The 26,955-nt window shown below is 34.2% G+C and overlaps 1 protein-coding gene across 3 annotated transcripts in view; it reads right to left on the reverse strand.

The window, feature by feature from the left end:
• The window catches only part of VPS8_1 (Vacuolar protein sorting-associated protein 8), a 49,623-nt gene that overhangs the window by 7,711 nt on the left and 14,957 nt on the right, over positions 1-26,955 (reverse strand). Inside the window, exons 10-21 of one of the 3 annotated variants that reach the window (XM_051210961.1) lie at positions 25,380-25,454; positions 23,647-23,757; positions 20,850-21,136; positions 19,032-19,377; positions 15,573-15,714; positions 13,733-13,863; positions 13,069-13,241; positions 6,495-6,744; positions 4,810-4,952; positions 3,298-3,565; positions 2,468-2,628; positions 256-490 (exon numbers count right to left, since the gene is read on the reverse strand). In XM_051210961.1, coding sequence (XP_051070985.1) covers positions 256-490; positions 2,468-2,628; positions 3,298-3,565; positions 4,810-4,952; positions 6,495-6,744; positions 13,069-13,241; positions 13,733-13,863; positions 15,573-15,714; positions 19,032-19,377; positions 20,850-21,136; positions 23,647-23,757; positions 25,380-25,454 — 2,322 coding nt within the window. Of the gene's footprint in view, positions 1-255; positions 491-2,467; positions 2,629-3,297; positions 3,566-4,809; positions 4,953-6,494; positions 6,745-9,864; positions 21,137-23,646; positions 23,758-25,379; positions 25,455-26,955 lie in introns of those variants that run through there. The other 2 variants (XM_051210960.1, XM_051210959.1) reach the window with 2 other exon arrangements.

The following is a 26,955-nucleotide window of genomic DNA, read 5'->3' on the forward strand; positions in this document are numbered from 1 at the left end:
AAATGAATTTGTGAGGGGAAACTTAATAGAATCATATAAAATAAATACTAGAAATCATAATATCCACTTTCCAATTGTTTCTGATCAAATGAGAAAATGCAAGTTTAAACGGAATTTTCTGAACAATATGACAGTTAGAAACCTAACATACCAGAAATGCTTTATTTCCTTTTTTGGGATACAATAAAATTCATGAAGGAAACAAAAATGAATTAATATTCTGATTAAAAATAATCAATTGTCAGACAAGCATACCTTCAGTACGTGTTCAATAGCATAGTCGTTGTATGATTCTAAGAAGGTTAACAATTCACCAGAAGATGGAAGCTCAAAATTAACTAGCAAATAAATAAATAATTCTGTTATTTTGGTATCATAGTTCTGAAGGAACTGTTTCCAGTTTTTGGTGGTTGAAGTTGTTTCATCATCTGAATCATCAGGCGTACATTCTTCAGAATTAGTCGTTTGATGATGATTATAAATAACCTTTCTAAAATATTTCGACAAGTAGTTGACATATAAGACAGATGTTACGAAAAGAATTCACATCATTAAATATATAACCTAAAATCAAGTTATGCATGCAAAACCGTATTCAATTAATTAGCTTTCAATGAGAGATTATATTATATTTAATCGAGATGATTGTACCCAAGTTATTCAGTACACTGAAATGAATAAGAATGTTTCCAACTCGTACGAACAACATACGGCTCAGTTAGTTTTACACAACTTGAAATCTGTGTCAAATTTGCATTGTCATATATATATATATATATATATATATATATATATATTACCAGTAAGGATAAAAATTGATTGAAGAAATGACTCTAAGGATACAATAATTAAATTTGGTGCACTAGATGGCAGGATTTAACGACATTTTACACTGATATTTCGTAATCCACAAACAGTTAGCTTAGTTGAAGTACATGTATCTCTTATTTAGTTTATAAGTTACATTAAGTATTTGAAGGAATAAAAATGAACAAAGGCAAATTATTTTTAAAAATAAACTAATCATCTCTAAAGAACTGTTATATAAAACAAGGAAACAGATGTAACCATAGATCAAATCTTGAGAAACCCAACCAAATATTGAACAACTGAATTCAAAGAATCTGCAGCATAAAAGAAAATGAGCTGTTTAAATTTACAAGTATAATCAAAAGATTAAACTCTGTTATGGTAACATGAGCATTATAATATTTAAAATACATAAATAGTATTTAAATTTACATCGTTCACAGTCAATAGGAGATTTATCGAAGTAATTTAGTGAGTGTAGTAAAACAAGAAAAGTACAAATCAGTAAATATGCATTAAACTAATATTCAGTATTGAATGATACCTAATGTATGTATATGGGATAGTGTTTGTAATTACAAGAGAGTAGTTGAATGCTTGAAACATAGCTTTTCACATAGACATCATGAGGAAAACAAGTCATCTTGTTTAATTCATGTGAAGAATACAGAGAGACGTTTGTTTGGTAACATAATGTAAAGTTGACAAAAGCTACTTGTTTACAATTGTATCGTTACAGTGCTAAATATTTAAAATATGATATTATTGCCATAAGCTATAACAAAGCCCGATATGAATCATTCAGATAAATACTAAATACGAATATATTATGGAAAACGGAATCAATTATGAATAAATTAATTGTAAATTTATTTGTAATGACAGATAGAAAAAAACTGGATACTGTGTGCTAATTGAACTGTTAATCATTAGTGACCCAAATTACTGCTGGATATATACTACAATCACCGTTTCAGCATTTAATTTCTGAAGAAAAAACGCTGTTTCAGGCATTTCGTTATGTAGTTAACAAGTGCTGTTTTATAGAGAACTGTAGGATTAGGATTATGAGGAAATTAAGGTTTCTTAACATTCTATCTAATATTGAATCAATAAAATAATTCTCAATGAAACATAAGGTGTGCAAAATACGAAGCGGAATAGTTGTAGATTTTGTTGAATTTATTCTATGATATGATTGTGAAAACAATTATAAGGGAAGTTTGTCATAAGTCAGCTTCTAAGAATGACAAAAATACGCAATTCAGTGATGATAGAGAATATGTCAAAGTGGAAATGATGCAAGAATTTAAATTATACTTACACTAACTTTTGCTTGAATTAGGTATAAGTAAGCAGCTGAAGTTATGTTCGATAATGGTTCTTCATATTCATAGTATTATCGTTATATTTTGATAGTCCAATGTCTCAGCAAGGTATTGGGGGGGGAGTAATTTTATTCACTATCCATTCCTCTTGTTTGATGTCTTTTTATTACATACCGACCTCAATTTACACAGTGATAGCAATATCTAGGCATAAGGTATTATTATAACAAAAACTTCCTAGTTTCTTGAGTGGAAAAATAACTAAATAATATTATGCACTAGATTGTCAAATTTGTTTTACTCGTGAAATGTTATAAATAGTTACTTACCGACACTTGAAAAACGCCCGTAAAATTAAATAAGTTGTATGCTGATTAGATGTTTTTTCCTTGACGTATGAATTGACTAACTCAAGCATTTCTGATATTGATGCATTTGTTAGGCCATATAAGACTTTTAATGTACGTTCTTCGTCCCAGTCAGCAAGTACCTACGTAAATCAGAATGCAGAACTCATTCAGTTAAGGGTCATTATACGAAAAGCGGAAGAACTGTAGAAACCGAATGACATTCTGATACTTTAGTGTAGATTCATACTGCTTACGAAATCATTATCAAAAATCATATTTTATAATACAGTAATGAGTTAAGATCACCAAGTCAAAGAATCCGATTGACTTAGAAAACATCGATAATATTGAAATAATTGTTCCAAAAAATATGCTGAATCAAGCGACTTCTAAATCCCTTTTCTAAAGGAACGATTCGTAGCTATTTTAAGTACATGTACATGTAGAATTTATAAGTCGCTGATTGTGAACGAAGACAATAGAACCATATTTCGAGACTATTTGATCTTAGTAACGAATTCACAATTCGTAAGCGCATGTACACGTTCAAGTTAAATTGCAGTGTGACAAATTTGTTCCTAATGAATAAAGCGTCGAATTAATTAGTTTTTACAAAATTAGCAGCCACTCAATTGAAGGATACTGCATCTATTTCCCGGCTTACAACATTATTCCTCAGAAAATTAACTATCAATATGGTTTGATTCCGATTATATAAATTGCAGAATTCATCTTATCTAACTTTAGTTACGTTTTATTAAAATACATAAAATATGGAATTCACAGTATTCATTAACGAAAAGAATTACCTCGGCCTGTTCGAAACAAATCAATTTTAGATTATCATAATTTTCGTCATCGACTAGAAATTTTTTGTTAATACGATTAATATTATGCTCCAAACATTGAAAAATGCAACTAGCTAATTTCACTGCATTATGATCTGAATGAATTGATGTATACGTGGAGTTATTACTAACTTTAGCGAGTATAATTCGTTTTAATAACAGTATTTGATACTTTAAAACAAGAAGTTTATTGCCAGATGTTTGATGAATGTACTCACACACTTTATATCTACAACGATTATTTTCAAACAAAAAAACGATAAATACAATATGTAATCTTTAATTTTTATGAATAAAGATTATACGGAAGTAAATTTTGCAAAAAAAAAAATGAAATGAATAGTTTAATTGTTTATTTAATTACATATGTATTGTCCAAGTAATAGACATACGCAAACAGGAACAAATTCAATGAACATAAGAAATTTCACAATTATGTAACACACCAACTTAAAATATCAAAATTAGTTAAATCGGATAATTAGAAAATAATTTTGGAATAGACTCAACTATTCGTAGTCATCATTAGGAAAAAATAGAGATGGAATAAAAATGAGAAGTTATTCTACAGTGTTTACAAGATGATTGATATAAAATTAGGGGTATTGGTAGAGTCGATTTCTTTTTGTGAGTATTGTGGTTAAATCTCATCACTTTGACTGTTGTTTGTTTTTTAAACTATAACTGGCTAGAATTATTAGCTTTATAATTACTAGTCTTAATATAATTAGATGTACATGTTTAGATCAGCAAAAATATAATTCGGTAGTGAGTTGTCAATTCATTGAATCTACCAGTGTAACTGAACTGATTTCGACTCAATTACATGATGGAAGTATATCTGGATTGTATGAAAATGGTAAACTGGACTACTTACAAAAGACATACACACAATCGATTTCACGAGTAGGCGCGAAATCCACTTCATCAGTTATTTGTGGAAAGGTAAGAAAATGTATTTTACGAAGATAGTAAGTATAAATAGAGTACCATATGTCATTCAATAACTGAGCAATACGAAGAACTAATTTGAGTATAGATTTTCAAATATATTATATGGAAATCACCATAAATTTTCACAAGAAAATGTTTAATTATTTCTCAGTGTTCAGAACTAGTGCTACGAATGGCTGTTGGATAGAAATTCTACACAATTAAATTTATGAAAATAATCGAGGTTTATAGTGTTTAGTTTTTAACGACTTATTGGCAGATGAAATAATGGGAGGTGAGTATTAAGAAGATACAAACTTATATTTTGTGCAATTAGAACTGGTCAATAGTTCTTTTTAGATCGCAAATGTGCTTAGCTGTTCTTTTTTAAATTCCTGTGTTTTAATTTTTCATACAGCTGTGAATGCAAGAAAACAGGACCAATGCATTAGTTTAAAAAGTTTAATATAATTATATTAGCACTTTCTAAAAGAACACCAAAGTGAGTAATTCACGTGATACAGTAAAAAGTGAACTTACAATCCTTTTTCAGAACTCAAGGTAGCACATTGTTCTAGATGTTTTAATAGGCCTGATTCTATTGATTCAATCACAGCCAATTCGAATTCTGACAGAAGACTTCTACACAATTGATCATTTGAATCGCAAATACCTTTGAATAGCTAGTAACACAAACAAATAAAACGAAATGCGAAATTCACCACAGATAAAACTGTAATGACAATGAGGTGCGGACTATACTTATGATAAGGAGCAACACCGGAAGCCATTTAACAGATACAAATGTAGATATCATAAATAGACTGATGTATAAGTAAAGTGACTATTTTTATTTTCTAAAATATGAAAACTAGATTATATTACATACGAATTTCCTTCATTTGTTTCCAATTCTCATCGACTAACAAAACACACTCATCAAAGAATAATGCTTGATCTTTAGTGAATACAGCCAGATCACTAGTGACCTGCTAAACGAAAAAAGACTTCTGAAGTAGGTACTATTTTGTTTTACCCATCTAAAATTTTATCCACTTGTTTATTTTATATTGGTCGCAAGATACAACATATCTGAGAAAGTTATATGAAAAGCGAGGTAGCTGGATTTCAACAGTTAAATAAAAATAATGCAACAGACGATTGAAATTCTCTACAAAATTAGTCCAGTAATTGTTGTAGAGATTGACATACTTCCATTTCACAGACATCAGTTTTCATAGGAAACAACTTGGATTATTATAATTGTCTATTAGGTCATTACAGAGGAAAAAAACACAAACTATGATATAACAATGAAAAAGAATGTGTTGAAATATACGTCGATAGTGTGGTTAACAAGAATAGGGCATAGAATAGTACAACGTTACGCCGATTCGAATAACTGTACTTTAGAAAGTATAGAAAACTAACGCGTAGAGTGAAAACACATGTCTACTTCTCGAAGACAAACGCATAAAAAGTGAATCACGATGCATTATCGAAAATAGTTTTGACTGATCTAACCTACAACCACTTTTTCATTCAGATTTTTTTCAAATATGACCAGAAGCTGTTTACCTGATTGAGGCAGTCGAAATGGTCAGTCATAATAAATTAATAATAGTACTCTAGTTTAAAAATTTATTTTCATATTTACCATTCTAAAGAAATTCCCCAAATAACAATAAAGTAGAAATTCCAGATATGGCACTGTGATATAAGTCTTAGCGTATTCGTATCGCTGAATTGTAAGAGCATGGTAAAAGGATTTGTTCTTAGTGAAACTCATATTTTAGATGTTGAAAACTTTCACAATAGATAGAAATTCAATTACTAGTGGAAAGTTATATTGTGAGGAAGTTAGATCACCCGAGCTTTTTATTAAATTTACATAATAAAAAAGCTAGATTTCGATTTTAGGCAACAGTTATAAAAAGGCTGTTGAAAGGTGGACATTAGTATCTGAGATAGAGCATAAGTTTCCTATAATTGGTAATTTCTTATAACTGTTAAATGCTAATCAGTATGAGATATATTTACTTGATTTCTGAATATAATTAAGAGAAAATAAGGTTAGTCTATTTGTGCTGCTTCACCAAGTGTTCGGAAACTGTTAATCACAATAAAGACAAGAGATTTCCTAAGTTAAGCAACTTGATATTACTTCATGTCAAGTATTATTAAAAATAGAGGCAAAACGCAACATAAAGTAAACAAACACACACCTGATAAATAAGATTATGATCAATTTCGACTTTTTTACTATGAACCATGCTAAACTGACTTATAATGAAGATAAATACACGGCAAGGAATAGATACATCATACGCAAAAAGTTGGCAATTAGATTCTTCCAATTCTTTTGTTTGATACACAGAGTCGGACTGAGAATCTTTATTGAATATAGGTGATGACGATGATGGTGAAAGTGATGTTAGAATAAGACAGTAGTAAAGCTGTTGACATCTTGATTGGCTATTGTAAGAATCATATAAAATTAATGATAACTGGTTAAATACATCGTAGGAAGCTAAAAAAAATTCATGACAACAATACACATACTAATAATTAATTAGTCATGAGCAATATTGGGAAAAAACTCCGCCTGTAGCTCTTCTAGAGTTACTGCCGGTCCCAAGCCCGGGTAAAGGAGGAGGGTTGGGCATGGGGTTAGCGTCCCCATCCCGTAGAAAACTAACTCGCTAAAAAAACGCTTACCAGAAAAAATAATTCAAACCATTTTAACTCTGCCCTCAGAGTTAGAAGGTCTTCATTTAGAAGAATTATGACGCTTCATGGTGAAAGCCGAATTCCTTCGGAAGCCACGAGGCCGATGCCCCTTCTAACAACCAGAGCAAAAATTTTTATAGGTACATGGAACGTTCGAACAATGTGGGAAACCGGGAAGACCAGTCAAATAGCAACGGAAATGAGGAGATACAACTTGGCAGTACTGGGAATCAGCGAAACCCACTGGACTCAAGCTGGACAGAAAAGGCTAGCTACGGGAGAGATGCTGCTATACTCCGGTCACGAAGAGGACAATGCTCCACACACTCAGGGAGTTGCTCTAATGCTGTCCAAAGTAGCACGAAATGCACTTGTAGGATGGGAATCCCACGGATCCAGAATCATCAAAGCATCATTCAAAACAAAGAAGGAGGGGATCTTAATGAATATTATCCAATGTTATGCACCCACCAATGATAGCAACGACGACATTAAAGATCAATTCTACGAGCGGCTGCAGTCAATCATAGAGAAATGCTCAAGAAAGGACCTCACCATTCTGATGGGAGATCTAAATGCCAAGGTCGGAATAGACAACACTGGATATGAAGATATTATGGGACGACATGGACTGGGAGAGAGGAACGAAAATGGAGAAAGATTTGCAAATTTGTGTGCATTCAACAAATTAGTCATAGGAGGCACAATATTTCCACACAAATGTATACACAAGGCTACATGGATCTCACCGGACCACACTACAGAGAACCAAATAGACCATATTTGCATCAAAAAAATTCCGAAGGACAATGGAAGATGTGAGAACCAGGAGAGGAGCTGACGTAGCTTCAGATCACCACCTAGTTGTAGCCAATTTAAAACTGAAGCTAAAAAAGAACTGGACAAGTGGACAAACAGCAATACAAAGGTTCAATACAGCCTTCCTTCGAGATACTGACAAACTCAATGAATTCAAGATAGCTCTCAACAACAGATTCCAAGCCTTTCAAGATCTACTGAAGGAAGAAGAAACCACCATGGAGGACAACTGGAAAGGCATCAAAGAAACATTGACTTCAACGTGTCAAGAGGTTCTGGGTCTAAAGAAACACCATCATAAGGAATGGATCTCTATAGAAACACTGGACAAGATCAAAGAAAGGAAGAACAAGAAGACAGCAATTAACAACAGCCGAACACGAGCAGAGAAAGTCCAAGCAAAAGCTGAATACATAGAAGCAAACAAGCAAGTGAAGAGGAGCATTAGAGCCGACAGGAAGAAATACGTGGAAGAATTAGCAACGACGGCAGAAAAAGCTGCTAGAGAAGGAAATATGAAACAGCTCTACGATACAACGAAGAAACTATCAGGGAAATACAGTAAACCAGAGAGGCCGGTCAAAGACAAAGAAGGCAAGCCAATCACTGAAATTCAACAACAGCGAAACAGATGGGTAGAATACTTCGAGGAACTCCTGAATAGGCCGGCTCCAATGAATCCACCGAACATCGAAGCAGCACACACAGATCTTCCTATAGATGTCAACCCACCAACGACGGAAGAAATTAGAATGGCCGTCAGACAAATCAAGAACGGGAAAGCAGAAGGACCCGACAACATACCAGCTGAAGCACTGAAATCAGACATCGAAGTAACCACAAGCATGCTTTACCCTCTATTCAAAAAGATTTGGGAGGAGGAACAAGTGCCGATGGACTGGAAAGAAGGACACCTCATCAAGATTCCAAAGAAAGGAGATCTGAGCAAATGTGAAAACTACAGAGGCATTACACTACTGTCAATACCAGGGAAAGTCTTCAACAGGGTGTTGCTGAACCGGATGAAGGATGCAGTAGATGCCCAACTTCGAGACCAACAAGCTGGATTCCGAAAGGATCGGTCGTGCACAGAACAAATTGCAACACTACGGATCATCGTCGAACAATCAGTTGAGTGGAACTCGTCACTATACATCAACTTCATTGATTATGAAAAGGCATTCGACAGTGTAGATAGGAGGACATTATGGAAACTTCTTCGACACTACGGAGTTCCTGAGAAGATTGTCAATATTATCCGGAACTCATATGACGGACTACAGTGCAAAGTAGTGCATGGAGGACAGCTGACAGATGCATTCCAAGTAAGGACCGGAGTCAGACAAGGCTGTTTACTCTCTCCCTTCCTCTTTCTTCTGGTGGTCGACTGGATTATGAAGACCTCGACATCTGAAGGAAAACACGGAATACAATGGACAGCTCAGAACCAATTAGACGATCTGGACTTCGCAGATGACCTAGCCCTCCTATCACGTACACGTGAACAGATTCAGATAAAGACAGCCAATGTAGCAGCAGTCTCTGCATCAGTAGGCCTCAGCATACACAAAGGGAAAACCAAGGTCCTCAAATTCAAAGCGGAGAACAGCAATCCAATCACCCTTGATGGAGAAACTCTGGAAGATGTAGAATCCTTCACATATCTGGGAAGCATCGTCGATAGACATGGAGGTTCAGATGCAGACGTAAAGGCGAGGATTGGCAAAGCAAGGGCCGCATTCCTACAATTGAAGAACATATGGAACTCAAAACAACTTTCAACCAATATCAAAGTGAGAATCTTCAATACGAACGTCAAGGCAATTCTACTGTATGGAGCTGAAACTTGGAGAACTACAACAACCACAATCAAGAAACTACAAGTATTTATAAATAGCTGTCTACGTAAGATACTCAACATCCATTGGCCGGATACCATCAGCAATAGCCTTCTGTGGGAGAGAACAAACCAACTTCCAGCTGAAGAGGAAATTAGGAAAAGACGATGGAAATGGATAGGACATACATTACGCAAATCGTCAAACTGCATCACGAGGCAAGCTCTAACTTGGAATCCTGAAGGGAAGCGGAAAAGAGGAAGGCCAAAGAACACATTACGTCGGATAATAGAAGCAGATATGAAAAGGATGAATTACAACTGGAAGGAGCTGGAAAGGATTGCCCAGGACAGGGTTGGATGGAGAATGCTGGTGAGCGACCTATGCTCCTTCACGAGGAGTAACAGGTGTAAGTAAGTAATATTGGGAAAAAACATTTGTGTTAATCCTTAAGGTTACTTGGATTTCAATAATTGTCACCGCTCAATTCAATTTACCTTAGAAGCAGAGGTAAATAATGAATTCTAATTTCTTGATGTCCGATTAAAAAGAATGCCCGAAGGTTTTTTTACAGCGATCCATATATAAAAAACCTAATTGGAATGGGCAGTACACTAATTTTCATAGTTGGGTCCCATTGAGTAGAAAGAGGAACTTAATTCACTGTTTATCCTCTAGGATCAAGCGAATCTGTTCCACTGACACAATAGATGAGGAACTAATTCAACTTCGACAAACTCTCATCAGAAACGGTTATCCACCTAGATTTGTCGATAGTAACTTAACACCTAGAATTCATCATGAGAAAGTATCAACAGTACAAAAGAAAACCCTGTTCATGAATATGTAAGGAGACACGGCTACTGAAACCTTAAATAAACGGATTTCAAAATCATTGAATATAACTTTCTACACAGCCAAGCTCCGAACTGTTTTCTCAAGCCGGCCTAATATTCCTGGATGTGTTAAAGATAAACTTTCGCTTTGGGCCACATCAATGTGTATTTATAAATTTACATGCTTATGTGGGGCTCGTTATATAGGCCGAACAAAGCGACTACCTTCCAAACACACCTCAGAACACTATCCGGCTCGGCTTGTAAAAGGAGAATGTAAGACAATCACTAGTTCTATACAGGAGCATTTAATCAACTATGGACATATCACTGTAATCGATCGATAAATACGCTGCTCTCTAATTTTTCCAGTCAAGGACACAACAATTAGCACAGGGTAAAAATCGACCCAAATTAAAGCCATAACAATTGGCGACGGGGTGAAGAAAAAAAAACAATCCAAAGTCATTCTGTAATTGGACGAAATCCAGTCTAATTATTCAACCAATCAGCATCCAGATTGTCGTCACTGTCCTTCGACGACATTGGTCATTAGTCATACAGTAATTTTCATCACAGGTGCTGATTCGAAAAAATGACTCTCCCTTCCGATCGATTACAGCTGCTCTTTGAACGACATTCGGAGTTATTAGTCAAATTCCGCACGCAGCTGCTAAATCACTCATGCTATGAAGACGCGACGGAAGTGGATGGATTGATATCTCAATTACACAGTGAGCTGGAAAATAACAGCAGCCTCCATGAATCCTCGATGAACTGTACTTCAGACGAAACAGCCATCAATGATGCGCCCAGTGGTCCAGTACTTTCTATTCCAGAAACATGCCCGGTAATGGAGTCAAACTCCATCATCCCCGAAACAGCATGTACAGACAGTAGCATATCCAGCTCACGAAAAGATCCTCTTGTTTTGCCAGAAAATGTGTCCCATACATCAAATAATGGTCAGAAATCTAATACAATTTTGATAGATGCTGTTTATTTTAGTGACCTATTATCCACTAATGGAATTTTGAAGAGATCTGATGGAAATGTTTCACAAGAATCAAACCCTAATGACCTCATATTTACTGTCGCTGATCCTCACCATCTAGTCAGCTCTAGTGGACTCTACTCAATGCGGGAAATATGCTTCAAATAGAGTCACACTAACTGTTACTTGGGTATATGAGGACCCAACATTATTTCGAGGGGGAGGATAGATGCGACAAAAATTTAAAATCCGGACATCAACTCCGGATCTCCAAAAAAAGGGAGGTGTTGGGATATTCAGGAAAATATCCCAAAAATTATCCTGTTAAGTCTAATGCTATCCTTGGACATGAAATGGTATCGTCTTATTGGTCAATATTTATTTGACGTGTTATTTTCCTGTTGGCCAATATCGTACAATGTTATTTTCTATTTTGTGGTACGTTGTGGTCTGCTTGACTGGTATATAAACAAAGTATGTTTGAAATATAATGATTCATATGTCCGAGGCTGTGACTTGTGTTCTGGACTCAACTGGCTGGGTTAGACAGGGAAGCGGGACCAATCAGAACCCTAGGCCGTTCTACGTGTTTATGCGTCTTTGGTCCGATCAGTAATTCGCTACCCCTTAATCCGCAGCATTTTTCACAGTTATAACATTCTTTTTTAAAGTGATCTACAGAGTCAAAGGAAATGGATCGAACGGGTGTCGAATCAATATTCTATGCACTGCTGAGGCATTGGCAATTCACCAACTCAAGCCCGAACTTTGCGTGCAGAAACGATTTGTCCAACCTCTCATCCTTCCTTGGCCCTAATTCCCTGAATGGGTATGTTTCTTGGTATTTTTTTCTGCATTTTCATCTGATCATTATTGAATTTTTTTAACTATTACTTTGCAATCTTAAACTCTAGTCAGTTATTCTTCTTCTTATTATTATTGTTACCTCATACAAGTTTTCTTGATTATTATTCAGTCTATTATTATGACTTTTGTGTTTGTCGTTTTTCTTCAATATTTGTCAATTGGACTATTATCTGACCCACAAACGATTTTCTTCCTTACCCCTTGATTAGTACGTAACCTCATTTAATAATAAGAGTCTCGAATCCATTTTTGTGATGCCATGTTTTCTATCCTCCTATAGATATGTATTTTCCATATAACTATATATACACGAATGTACAGCTTAAGTAAATGATTTCGTCAAAAAAATTCTCATCGCTGAGTTCTCTTTTTCTTATTCAATGACACTATGGGTTATTTTAATTATCTAAAACAGATTATAATAGAAATGATCCCCTCTAATGATTGATATGACTTACTACCACAATTTATATTAATGATGTGATTCAAAAACGAACCATAGATTAATGCACTCAGCTAAACTCTACATGTATTAATACGGCTAGTGATATTACTCACTTAGCTGCTTAAATCAAAATGAGTTTGAACGTTTAACCTCCAGATATACAGTTTAAGCACTTAGTCACTGTTGCCTATTTACTGAAAACCAAATAGGCATAATCAATAGCGTTTATTTCAAAATATATTTAAAAAAAATACGATGGAGAATGCTTACCCCAACTGTCCTTTGGCAAAAAATTCATCCGAAGCTGATAAAGTGAGTAAATTGAGAAAGTCTATTGTGTTGTATTTCAGGAGCAGGTGCAAGACAGGATACTTAACATTTTTTAAAAACCTGAGTGGACATTTTACGTTTAGGAAAGATTCACTGAGCATAAGGTTAAAAACCTAGAGGTAGTACACACGAGTAAGTTAGTAATACGAAGGACAAAATAGTTGAACAAAAACTGATTATTATAGGGTAATCAGATAGAGGATAACAGATCAGTTTAAAGCGAAACCTGTATGTCAGTTGTAGTGCTAATAGCAGGTTACAAAGGCTCTACTAACATTTATGCGTCCCAACTGATAACTATATTAAATTTTTATCAACCATTCAATGCAAGCATATCAAATAATCTGTATGATAAAGTTGGACAAGAGTCGCTTATCTGAAACCTGGTTAATATTTGTGCCTCCTGGTTTCGATTGTAAAGCAACAAAACGCTAATTCGAATGTCACTTTTTCGAGTGAAAATATGACACAAATGTCCCCTTAAATTTCGTCAATATTTTCTAAATACAACTATTAATAACGTAAAAGAGGATCCCAAAAACACAACTTGATTTAACGTAGATTAGACAACAACGTAAGATTTTAGAAGTACATTAAACTTAACCTTTAAGGGAATATCTTGATGCAGTGGTGAGGGTAAACGTTGATGGCAGAATGATTCGCCTGCAAATGCTGAACGAAGCAAGACCAGTAAACAATGTCCACATTTTTCTACTCTGTTACGATCATATTTCTCTATATTATCGAACAGCATTGAGAAAAATCAAATAATAGAATGAAAAAAGAACAGCATAAACTTCAAACGATCTAATGAAAACACACATGTCATAAAGGTGATATGATGAATTTTACGATATGGGAGAAATAAAACGTATAAATAAAATTGCGATAGAGGAAGTGAACCAAACAATTTTAATTAAATGATTGTGTACTTTGCAGATTCTAGATGATATCGTTTAAGATAAGTCATACAATATGAATGCGTGTATTACATATCAGCTCATAAACTTTAAGCATCCAATCACTCTACATCAATCTTCGAAAGTATTTTCATATGAAGTTGGGAATTATAGAATCAAGTAGGTTAGGAGTGAGATGATTCACTCACTGACAGCATAGGATAATCTTTGCAATATCTTGAAAACAAAGTGAAAATGAATATGAAGATATCTGAATTCCGCCTTTACCGGCAACATAATGTTGTCCTTACCATGGAGATATGAAGATCATGGGTCGGGTCATAAGTGTATTGTCTAGAATTCCGAAACTAAGACAAAATAAATGCTTATTGTTCCATAATTTCCAAATAATATCAATTTGTGATCACCTTCAGAATAAACTCCAAAAAAACTACTTCACTTGATACTCTTTATTTTTTATAAATTTTCGTTCATGTGGTTCTTGTGACTTTTAACGTTGTTATACTTTACCTACTTTCATCCAGTTTAGATGTATCGATACGCTTTTGGTCTGGGGTTTTATGTCAATTTTTCGAAAGTCTGTGTTTATATGTGGTAAATATATTCACAATGACAAGTTGAAACAGCAAGGGTATTATGAAAATTTTAGATGTTTATGAAAACTGTCATCTTGTTTAGTTGTGGTTTTCATCATATAATAACACACATAGTGAAAACCGTAGTATATATACCTGTGCGAATGACGACACCGAAATACAAACGCAAAGAATACAAAGTAGTACAACATGGCAAAAACTCATGTCTTAAAACCAATATCATAAAAAAATACTAAACTGTTTTGTATCATGAATCGAAGAAGTGACTGAAATTTACAAATAAATGGATTAAAATAAAGACCTATAGGAAATTTGTATTAGTCCACGTTGCTACATTTCATATCGGCGCACTGTGATAAATGTACAAAGTTGGAGTTAATAATACCAACAGTAGTTTAAAAATAAAGGATGCTGAAAAGACTAGATTTTATCATTATTCATCATAAAATTGGAATACGGCTTCTGAATAATACAGGATAACCAACACTGGTAACTTTGTAATATTTAGTCGCGCGGGCCCCAACTAAGTAGTCTGCATCTACCAACATGGCTCAGATCAGAAGTTACTGACTTCAAGCACTGATGCCACGTTTTGGTTTCCCTGCTCCTAACTTTCTTCCAACCATCACCAACACTAGTCAGCATTGCGCGAAGTGGTGATTGATGTTCAGGCATACGTAACACGTGGCCCAACTATCTCAGCAGATGAAGATTCACAACCTCATCAACTGATTTACCGTCATTTCGTAATACCATTTGTCTAACCTCACTATTACTTACCCGGTGATCGCAGCAGATACAAGCAATATTTCCAAGACATTTGTGATTGAATACAAGTAACTTACGAGTATCTTCTACTCCTAATGGCCACCTTTTGCGGCCTTAAAGTGAAAAAGAACGAAAGCAATAGAAAAAGTACACACAATACCTGTTTCTTCATTGGAATCGTTCAAACTACTGGTCAGGTATTGTATGAGATCGTTGAAAGGCGTTTCGAAATCCATTAAAATATCTGTGTACAGATGTAAGTAGGCATCGAACAGACTATTGGTCCAGCACAACTTAACAGCCTGTTAAATAGATTTTTAAAAAAACTGGTCAAAACATGTATGTAAAACTAACTACCAGATTACAGTGACGTTAGTTTAATGAAAGAAATAAAGAATTTCGGAGTTACTAATCACATATTTCAAAATAACCAGTTACTGGGTTGCAACAAATAATTTGTATCGTGTTTAATGTTGGGTGAAACCTTAGAGCTAAGTTTACCATACGGTCATTAAGTTGAGTGACTACATCACGGTGCTGTCTAAATACTGCTTGGATCTGGTTAATTGATTTAAGCGAACCGCAACACCATAAATCCAATGAAAAATGTGTGGATTATTTGCAAATTATACAATACTAATGACAGGGGCGACAATTAAATACTTTATCGATAATCAGAATAGTTTCAATAAAGCTTTTCTTGGAATGCGTAGTCTTTGATATTTGCTACAAAACTACGATGAAATTTGGTTTTTACCGGAATGAGTGACAGTTACTTTGAAAAGCTTAACATCTCCCAACAAATAGAACTTATTTTACTGCATATGTACTTAATTTCTGTCGAAATCCCGACGATAAGTGTAATTATTTAAAAAGGTATTTAAAGACACTGATGTTGACTCAACTGGTCAATACGGTTAGAATTAATGATATAAATAAGATTTTCAAATGTAACCTAATTATCAGCGTACCAATCACTGACATCGTTTATAAGTGGAAATTTTTTAGAGGAAATGAATTCCAAATAATTGTCCTAAGTGGTACAATAGTAAATTCATTAAGAAAGTAACTGACAAATGACGAATAACGAACAGTCCTTTCTGTTATTGCTTACTGTTTAATTCAAAGATATTCATTGTCTCAAATGATAATAGACGATAAAGGTATAACATTTTATTACTTTATAAGACAGGCTATTTGCCTGAATGTAACTATAAAAATAATTATCAAAAACCCGTAAGGGAAAAATAAGTAATTGTACGGTTATTTCACTGAGGAAACGAAAGTACCAACAAGCATTCGTTAAATGGTGGTAAACATTTACTGTGGCTTCAGTACGTTAAATCTAAACACAACAATTTTCATTTTATCTACAGATTATCAACATTTTGATTAGAAATTTAAACCAACATATTTACAAATACAAGAAATATTTGGGAAACGAAAACTTTTTAATATTTGCGGTCTTGCTTTAATGGTTTAGCCACTTGCTTGCTTGTACTTCTAACATAAGGCAAGTTGAATTCCACATGGTTTGTTTAAATGAATACTACAAATATCTGACTGTTTTTAACTTCAGCTTTCGAATCGCTCATTTATGATTGCCTGGTAAAGTCTTGAGTTTCATAGATATTGTTCCAATTATTAACTAGTGATCAGTAGAGAATGCCATGTAGAATCTGATTACATGTTGCATAAGTCACTGATTAAAGTGGATCAGTACTATCGAACGACTACGTTTGTTGTACCACAATTACAGCTGCAATCTGTCTTTTTATTCCATGGGATAATAACGTGAAAACATAGGTGGTAAACAATAACTTCTGACTTCCACAAGCATAACCATTAAAATCAATGTATAAGTCTAAAATAAACCCAAGGCTTGAAAATCAAACTATTTGTGTCTACAGAAATATTGCAAACCTACAAGTTAAAGATGCATTTAGGAGTAAAATTGATTGCATTAGATTTTAGGGAAATGTTTTGAATTATTTGGTGGTATACAACTTCTTAAATATAAGTTCCATTAAAAAAACAAATCCTAGTTTTGGGAATCCTTATCAACTTACCTTCATGTCGAGATTTAAATCCTCATCTATTTGGAATTACTTTGAATGACTTTCTTTAAAATTTGAAGTTCTACAGGTTTTTCTTATACTGTTTCATATCACGCTTTCATTTTTAATAGACATTCTTTAATTCAACTAGAGAGGTTAGTAGCTCTGTATTTATGCAATGACTGTGATTACCAAAAATTATTCAAGAGACATCACAAACTCACTTTTAAGAATGCATTTAGTTCTCTATTTGCGCTGTGCTGGTGATTAGTGTGGGTTTCGTCGTTCACATTAGTGCGGTGGCTGATTAGTCAAAACGTTCGAATTTCATCCACTAAGTTCCTGGTTCGAACTCCGCCCTACCTGCTACAATTTGGACTACCGGGTAGTATTAGCGATTTTCGTACACAAATGCCTAGTGAGTGAATTTATTTGATTGTTTTGAAAATTTATTTTACCTTTTTTATGAAGGAAGGATGACTATCAGTAATACTGGATGGAGGAACTTTGAATATTCATTTATGGTAGTTAAAAGGATTTGTTCTAGATATCAAGAGTATCGCATATACTCAATTATTTTAAGATAGGATGTAACGCAAAGTCGGGGAGATCACCTTGTGATATAACAACTTCCTACTACCATAGTAACTAAACTTAAAAGTTAAAATTAAAAAACTCAAATCTTGCTGTTGAAATAAGGGTGTTAAAATTTACCTTTTTTGCATGGTGTTAGGGAAATCGAACGAATAGAAAAATTGTCAAATTATGGCGAATAACGGAATTAGTGTTCATTACTTTATGGTTTCTTTATAATACAATAGACGAAAAACAAACATAACTACATTAGTATCAGAAGGGGTTTTGTGGAGATTGTAGTAACTGCAATAGTTAAGATCATAAGTCAATTGAAGCTAGACCACCATGGAAAACCTGGAAGCACTGGGCGGCCGTTTCGTCCTAATGTGGGACTCCTCAGCAGTACGCATCCACGACTGGTACGTCGTGGGTTCAAATCCCGTGAGGCGGGGTCGTGGATGTGCACCGCTGAGGGGTCCTACATTAGGAAGGAACGGCCGTCCAGTGCTTTCAGGTTTTCCATGGTGGTCTAGTTTCAATTGATTCATCATCTTGACTATTGAAACAACTACATTACGCTACACAATAAATAGCTTACAGTTTTCAAGACGGTAATGGGATTATAAAAAGTATTTTGCATGATGACCCCTACTGAACTCGATGCTGACTTCAATATGTGAAAAAAAGGCTACAATATCTGAACATGTGTCAACCGATTATGGCAGTATTTACATGATGTTTTAACTAAATGAGATAACTATTAGCTGAATAAACAAGTTTCATAGGTGAAGATGAGATGTTCTGAAGACTGGACGTTTTAGAATTAAATAAAAGCTTAGGGCAAGATTTTTTCCATCTAAAAACACCCTTCATAACTTGGACCAATACTCGAAACCGTAATCCATCCAAAAAAAACAAGTAGAACTAGCTTGATAACGATTAAGTAGTAAAGATATCTAGGGAAGGATTTCTAGACTTTGACTTACATAGTTTAGATCCAGGCATGATGGGTGTAAACGAAGAAGACAGATTTCTGTTCTAACTTTTCTATCAATTAAATTATAACTGCACGTCGAGTTCATATCATCTATGTTTGCCTCTAACGCATCATCTTCATGTAAGCACCAATCAATTAATTCTTTGCTCATATCAGGAGGGAGTTGAATGAAAGCCTGCTTGGAATTAATTTCATGTAGAGGTTGAGAACAGTTTGTACGTAATTGTTCGAACGGAGGCAATGACTTCAAGATAGAAAATATAGCATTAAATAAAGCAGATGCTAACTGGGGAAGATTTCGGACAGCTGGATATAACTCTAACCAAATGAATTCACTAAAAAAAACACGTAACCAATGGATAAATACATAGACTGAACCCCAGAAAGAGTAATGAGCAATAAAAACAAGAAATATCCAAAAAAGGAACTGCTATAAAGAAAATTCATTACTAGTCATTTTAACTAAAAACATTTTATATTTACGTCGGTAGTTATTTTTTAAATTTGAAAATGGGAAATAGAAGTTTAGTCATAATCTCAAATAATGTTGGATCAACTGGACTGTTTAAGTGGGTGTGTAAACCTAAACTACAGTCAGGTACCAAGTAAAGATTCAGTAAGCATGAATTAAATCTATACTGAATTATTGTCCTTGGAAAAGGTTACGAATCTCGATAGTAGCTTAATTAGAGACTGATTTTTGAAAATACTTGGTAGTTTCGAGGATGTCTCGACTGACTTAGCGCAACTTCGAAAATGATGCACAACGGCATCGTCGTTAATTTAACCACCACACTGTAAAACGGAAAACTAAAGAACAAAATAAATGGTATCATCCAGTAGTCGATTATTTTAAGTGTAAATTTTTGCAGAAAACAGGAAGCAGAAATAATTGAACGAGGAATGCTAATATCAGGCAACAACCCAGAGCAAATCAGCATGGATTGGTACTGACTCGGTTCACTACAACATACAATATTTTCCCGAAAACTTTTTAGAGGTGAGCTCCCGGTACAATTTTCACATTTAACACAGTAGCGGTTAATCAATACAAAAGAACTAAACATATTTAATAATATTAATTGAGAAGTTCATAATATTTTTAAAATGACTTTATAGTAAGGTAATTTTTATATCTTGAAAACAATCTTTTTTAATTTTGTCAGTAAGGGGTTGTGGACATTGCTGACTTCCACTGAATGATGTGAAAACTGTTCACAGTATTAAGTGAGTATGACCAACAACTCCCTCCTACCTGAACTTGCAATCTTGGCTGACATAGCATTAGTAGATCCAGAGGAAAATAGGGATGGTCAGGTCAAAACGTGCCATCAATCCATGAATTTATCGCTTGTTGCTCTGAATCATGTTGGTAAGTGTTGAATATCCGATTGAAGTCAGAGCATTTATCGTGATCAACGTATCAAGACGTCCGGCTGCAAGGCTCAGGATTGATCTCAATAGCACAGATGCATTCACTTTTTATCTTCACTTAGATCCCAAGTTTGAAAATTATTCGAATCTTTTATTTCGTGAACTGACTCTCTCCTTTCCTGTCTTATTTTCTACCCCTAATCCTTTTTGCATTGAAAGATATTACTAATATTTCTACTTTGGTATTTGTCTAAACAATTTTGTCTTACTGTGCTAACGCAGTGTAGCAACATGGACAGATAGGTGTTTGTGCTCGGTTTTACGTTTCTTCACTGACGAGCTCCAAACCCATGGAACAAAAACCCAAAGACTAAAACACAGTCTTTGAATTAGTACACAATTTGTTGCTAGACTATGTAGAAAAAACACTTACGGCTTCTTAATCATGCAAGCTATCCTAAAAATTGATTCAATCACTGAAGACGCCGATATCCAATTATCATTTTCATCATTCTGAGACGATAAAACATGAAGCACCTCGTCATGAAGAATAGTCAGGATTTGATTATACAATAAGGATTCACTGTAATCATTATCTACTGTTTCATTGGAAAAATAAGAAACATTAGTTTGGTTGACAGATGTTATTGATTTTAATGCAGCTTCCATATAATTAAGACCCAATTGAAGTTGTTTACGGCGTAGAAGAAAAATAACACTCTAAAACATAATTTCGTTTGAAGACATAATTTTGAAATAAATTGGAAGAATATTTAGGCAAATATTTATGTTTGAAAATACGCAACATAGCTATCATACAATAAATAAAAATATGGAAAATTTGAAGAAAACAATGATTGTATTAAAACCAACAGAATAAATGTCAAGTTGTACTTATCTATTTGATGAAATTTTTATTATTTCTTGATTGATATATTGATGAACGTGAAGTGTAAATACCCATCTTCTCAATAAATTGCAGTTTAACAATATACTCATTTCTATAGTGTTGTACCATAGTCCTAGAATGATTTGCTCTGATAACAACAATGTAGATTGCGTAATATTCGTAATCTGCTTAGTAGAAATGGATTTCCAACGAAATTCATCAACAAACACATGAATGAAATGAAAAGAAGACTGAATGTAACTACCGTCCCGACGAAAGTAATGTTCTCAAAATTACAATTCCTAAATGACTATTGAGGGAGTAACTGAAAGGCTAAGAAATGAGGTGCAGAAAACATTTGCTGCAGCCCAACTGGGTATGGTTTTATCAGTATAGGGTTGGAGAGATTGTTGATTGTTTAATTGGGATCATGAACCGATCAACGTTAAACCAACATTGAATGTGGTTTTCGACAAACGCCCGATGATGAAAACCAACAATAAAGACAGACTGTCTGAATTCGTCACATTTATGTGTATTTACAAAACCAAATACTCCTCTGGAGCAAGTTATACAGAGCGTACAATTTGGCAAGGAAGTCATCGAGGTGAGACGACCTTTGAGTGGTGTTAATATGACCTTGGGGATATTCACCTACTTACCAGGGTTAAAGTAGTTATAAACCAGAGAGGAATTAAGATTAGGTATAGAGTTGGACGTTAGAGTTCGGAATTAGAGTTAGTGTTTTCACGAAGTTCTACGTTGTTACTGACTGACTGTTTTCACTACGAACTGATACTAGCCATAATGCCAAAACAGAATTGAATAAGTGAATTTCGCGCCAACATCCAAGACTTGATTTCCTAAATCTGATTGGTCTATACATAAATTATAATCTCGCCCATCATTGCATAGCAGAACACAATCCGTCTTGGTTGAGTAAAGTACAAGTAAGAATGATCAAAAGTTATATTCTCGCTTATTTAGTCGACAAAAAACATCAAGTTGATCTAAATAAAGCTGCTGAGATTATTTACAGTGTTTCATCAAGTTTACCACATTGTGCCCGACCGAAGCTGCTACCTTGACGCGGTGGTCGGGCTTGCCTATCGTGATGACCCAACTGAGCTATATTGGCTGAAACATGTTCCTGTAGGTTCTACCATGCCAGGCAGGTCGATTGGAGAACGGTAAGACTAAAAGCAGCAACTCAAGGTCTGAGGGCGAAGTCGAACTGCTGACTGTAGAGGGGTGTGACAGCAGTAAGGTGTTTCCCTCGGACAACCAGCATCTGCAGCGATGCTGCCTTCCCACAAGGAGGGGTGGGGTTAGAAAAGGTCGACCCTAAAAATGTCACACCTCACCTTACCTCACGGATTCCCGTCTCCGGCGGTAAGGCCCTTTGAAGAACGGAGCTAACACATTAAAAACCTTCCAAGAAAAGGCCGTGCGCGACCGGTACGATACGTTAAGAGAATTTCTTTTGTTATTCAGTACAGAAGACAGACTGCAACAATTCTCTGAATGAAGAGTTTCTGATAACAACTTTCGTAGATACGTTCTTGAATCACTATCTTGGAATTTTTGAAATTTAACAGGAGTTATAATAAGAGGAACAGTACCTCTCTGAGAAGATAGGAGGGAGCGCTCTTCTGTATTTATTTTACTAGTCATAATTTGAAATTTAAATTAACTTATTAAATACTTGGATATGAGGGTTAATGATACTATCCGGTTTCGCAAACCGAAGTATGTAACTACAAGTCATTCAGACAGATGACCATCCTGGCTATTAAAATAAAAAGCTTCACTAACTAGTACATCATTTTTAAGTTTATTCCCCTGATGTTTAAATTATTTGTAATTTTCATTACAGATAACCGATATGTAACTGAGTATATTGAATTCTATCACAAACAACTATGATCAATCATTACGAAAATTCGTAGTCACCCTGAATAACAGTTATTACTAAGGTTAATCTTTTTATTTAATAACATATTTAGAGCTTGAAAACAACCGAAAAACAATTGAAGGGTATTTTAAACATTTTAAAATATTGTGGACGGATTTAAGTAGAGAAATAACTGCGTTTACCTAATGATTTTTTTAATCGACATCTACAATGTTAAATTTATTGAAGTAGAAATTGAAGACTGATCATAGAGGATTTGATAATTTAATCAAAGTGATAAACTAATTATAATTATATTACTGTTTTGTGTTCGAAAAAAATTAGTAACACAGTACTTATAACTGGGAATTATAGTAACAAGATGTTGCTTCAAAATAAATGAATTTATCGAGTAATTTCTTTCTTAAAATAGGAGCTAAAGTTTACCTCGTTCCATGTACGTAATGCTATCAGGTACAACCCGGTTTCACCGAGGATCAATAACTGAGATCCATAAGCAGTAATGGAATGCATACAAGCTCGTACCCCAGCAACAGCCTGCATAAAATGAGATTAATAGAAAACAGATTTGATGAACAAAAAAATATATATATCTTATTCGGTTAAAACCTCAGCAAAATGTTTACAAACTTTTATTTGACGAATTTATTTCGCAACACATTACAGTTGTTAAAAAGACTGTTTAATAAGAAAGTAAACGTGAATTCGAAATAAGTAAATAAATATTTTAAATTATGCACCAGATTATAACCAGCACCCATCCCATCGTGAATAAATAGGGCTTGTCCAGTAAGTTTTAAATGATGAATCCAAAATGTACACTAGTTATAAATTTTTTTCAGTAACGTTGCAAGGTAAAACAACTGGAAATGAATTTGCTACCTTCAGAAATTCACTATGCAACTGCTTTTATACAGCATTACGAATTTCATCTGCTGGAATGCAAGTTCAAATCTCGATCCCCATAGCTAATCTTTGAGACTGAAAGTAGATTATTAAACGACTATCAGTTAGCCATAATCAATATAGCCATCACAAAATGGCTGTGACACGTAAACTTAAGGGTGAAGCTGCATATAGTTGCTGAATTACGACAAGTTTTTGTGGCAAATACTATTTTTGGGCACAGGCCGGTGTTAGGTCATTAATACGGTAAAAAAAAAAAACTAACCAGAATCACAAGTGACACCAAAAGATATGAAAAATAGGTAAATTATAAAGAAGAAAAGCTGGAAGCTAACATGGTGATATAAAGAGACAAAAAATAGAGTATCTGAAGCCATCGCCATGACATATCTTCGCTTGCATGTGAACAACTGTGAGCACATATTCGACTGGGAAAAGGTTCAAATTATGGATAGAAGGCATACTAAGATCACCAGAGAATTTTAGAAATATGGGACTCAGGTCAATCAGCAATTAACAAACACATGAAAATTGATCCACTTTACCAACCAATCAGAAAAATCATGGACAGATAAGGGATTAAGGGTGAGGTCAAAAAAAGATACAACTAAAATAAAGAGGCAGATAATGATAGGTTAGAGGTTACCAATATCTAATCACGATCGAGGTCAACAGGACAAGCTGTGAATCATATATGGAGAAATTGATTGGTTTAAAAAATTTTCGTATAAATATTCATGTATATTAGAGTAAAGCCTGATGACGATCTAATCGAAAACAATTGTTCGCTTATATGTGTTGTTCTAATTTTCACAATGGGAATCTTTAATACTTCACTTCTATTTGAAGTTTGTGCTGAAGATGTTATTCAGAAGAACAATGAAAGCTCCACAATTAAACCATCCAGTTTAGAGAACGAAACTCTACCTAAATCAACCACGTAAGCTACAAATATTCATCAAAACTCAACATAATTCGTCATCAATAATGAAGCTATGAAGGGGAAAATAACACAGACAAAAACCTGTCGTGCACTAAACAAAGACGTGTTATAATTACAACATAGGTAGGTACGAAAGGCAACAGTAATTCTTGCTCCATTAGCTTCACTTAGACTATTTCAGATATACGTTTGATGTACAAAAGAAACATAAGATGTCAAAGAAGTATACGCGCGTAATTCCCGTCAAAATCTCAAACGAAGCAAATTAATTTGAACCAAACGAAAAGTTATAACATTTATAACAACTTACAAGAGCTTCACTAATTTTCGGAAACTTAAACAAATCCGAATTAAGACGGAGATGAATATTTGAGATATCAATGGTCTAAAAAAGGATTGCAAGAAATTACACATTTAACGTTATATAGTAAATAATATTAATGAGCTAAAAAATCATTATTCGTATAATCTAGGGTAGTATTATTGTGGTGTGTGCTACTGATGTTGACAGATATAAGTAATATGCATCATCAATCGAAAGTGAAATGCCTGGAGGTAGAAGGTTAAGAAGACCAAAGAAAAGAGAACGAGAACAAAGAATGATTGGTGTGGAAATGAAAGGACAAGGAATTCTGAGACGACTGACTGACATTTTGCAAATGAAGTATTTACTGTATGGTTCTCTGATTTTACTAAGATGTTCTGTAATTTTGTATTCAAAGACATCCAATTGTCCCAAATTGTGTTCTCGTTCACTACACTTAAACTGATAACAAGTAATAATTGAAGCTAGAATAAAAACCTGGGGAACTTTCACATACAAACTACCAGGAGCGACTAGTTCGATACTCTGTCAAATGATAACTGATCACAAACAAATACACTGTACCCAGTTGTCATGTGAACGCAAGAGAAACAACGGTATTTGGTCACAATCACGGTAGGTAGATAACAGGGTTCTTTTAGCAATATTTCAAAGGAAAGAGATGTCACTTAACCAAATAATAGTGACTGTAGTCCAAAGTAATGCTGTTTATGTTTGTTTTTAAGGTATGTTAAAAAAAATACGGTGAATTGTCTATTAATTCTGTACACGGAAAAAGGAATAACAATTCTCAGTCTGTTGCTATTATGATGAAAGGGTATATGTACATGAATTTTCTGTGATAATAACAGACTGGTTACTCTCGGTGATTCTTTAAAATCAAGCAATCCGTAAAAAAACTAAACAAGTGGCAAGCTTTCAGAAAAGAAAAGTTCGTAATAACTAACTTTGTATGAGATGACTCGTTTTTGTAAAGTACGTAAAATCTCACTGACAATTCAACCAACGCATCCTGTGGTAAATATTTCTATAGTAGAAAATGGCGAATACATATGTGTCACAGTTATATATTCCATACTCATATTTAATTTGAACCCAAAAAATGAAGTGGTAGCAAAAAAAAGGGATAACCGTCCCTTGTATTTACACAATACTTAGACAAAACTTCACACCAAATAAATAAATAAGAGACTGAGTGAGATGTTTTAAGTAGTAAATCAAAAGGGGTTTCAAAAGAAGTAAAACTTTTATTTAAAGTGATTAGTTGTCTAGTCAGAGAACCTATTTTTAACTTTTGGTAATACATTTAACACTAAATTGGTGGGATGTAAATGTGGTATGCAGAAACAACGGGATAAGAGTTCCTGCTAAAAACAATTATCTTCACATGTAACTTGTTTATCATACTGAGTTTAAATTTTGTTACAATAAACAATCTTATGTATTCACAACCTATTAAATGAAAAGTAATTCACTGAATTATATTCTATATGCATACAAAGGGATTAGGCTTCCTCAATCTCAAGTTATCAACAACTGTGATCTTTGAAATGAAACACTA

This window comes from Schistosoma haematobium, chromosome ZW (genome assembly GCF_000699445.3).
Source record: "Schistosoma haematobium chromosome ZW, whole genome shotgun sequence".
Classification (NCBI taxonomy): domain Eukaryota; kingdom Metazoa; phylum Platyhelminthes; class Trematoda; order Strigeidida; family Schistosomatidae; genus Schistosoma; species Schistosoma haematobium.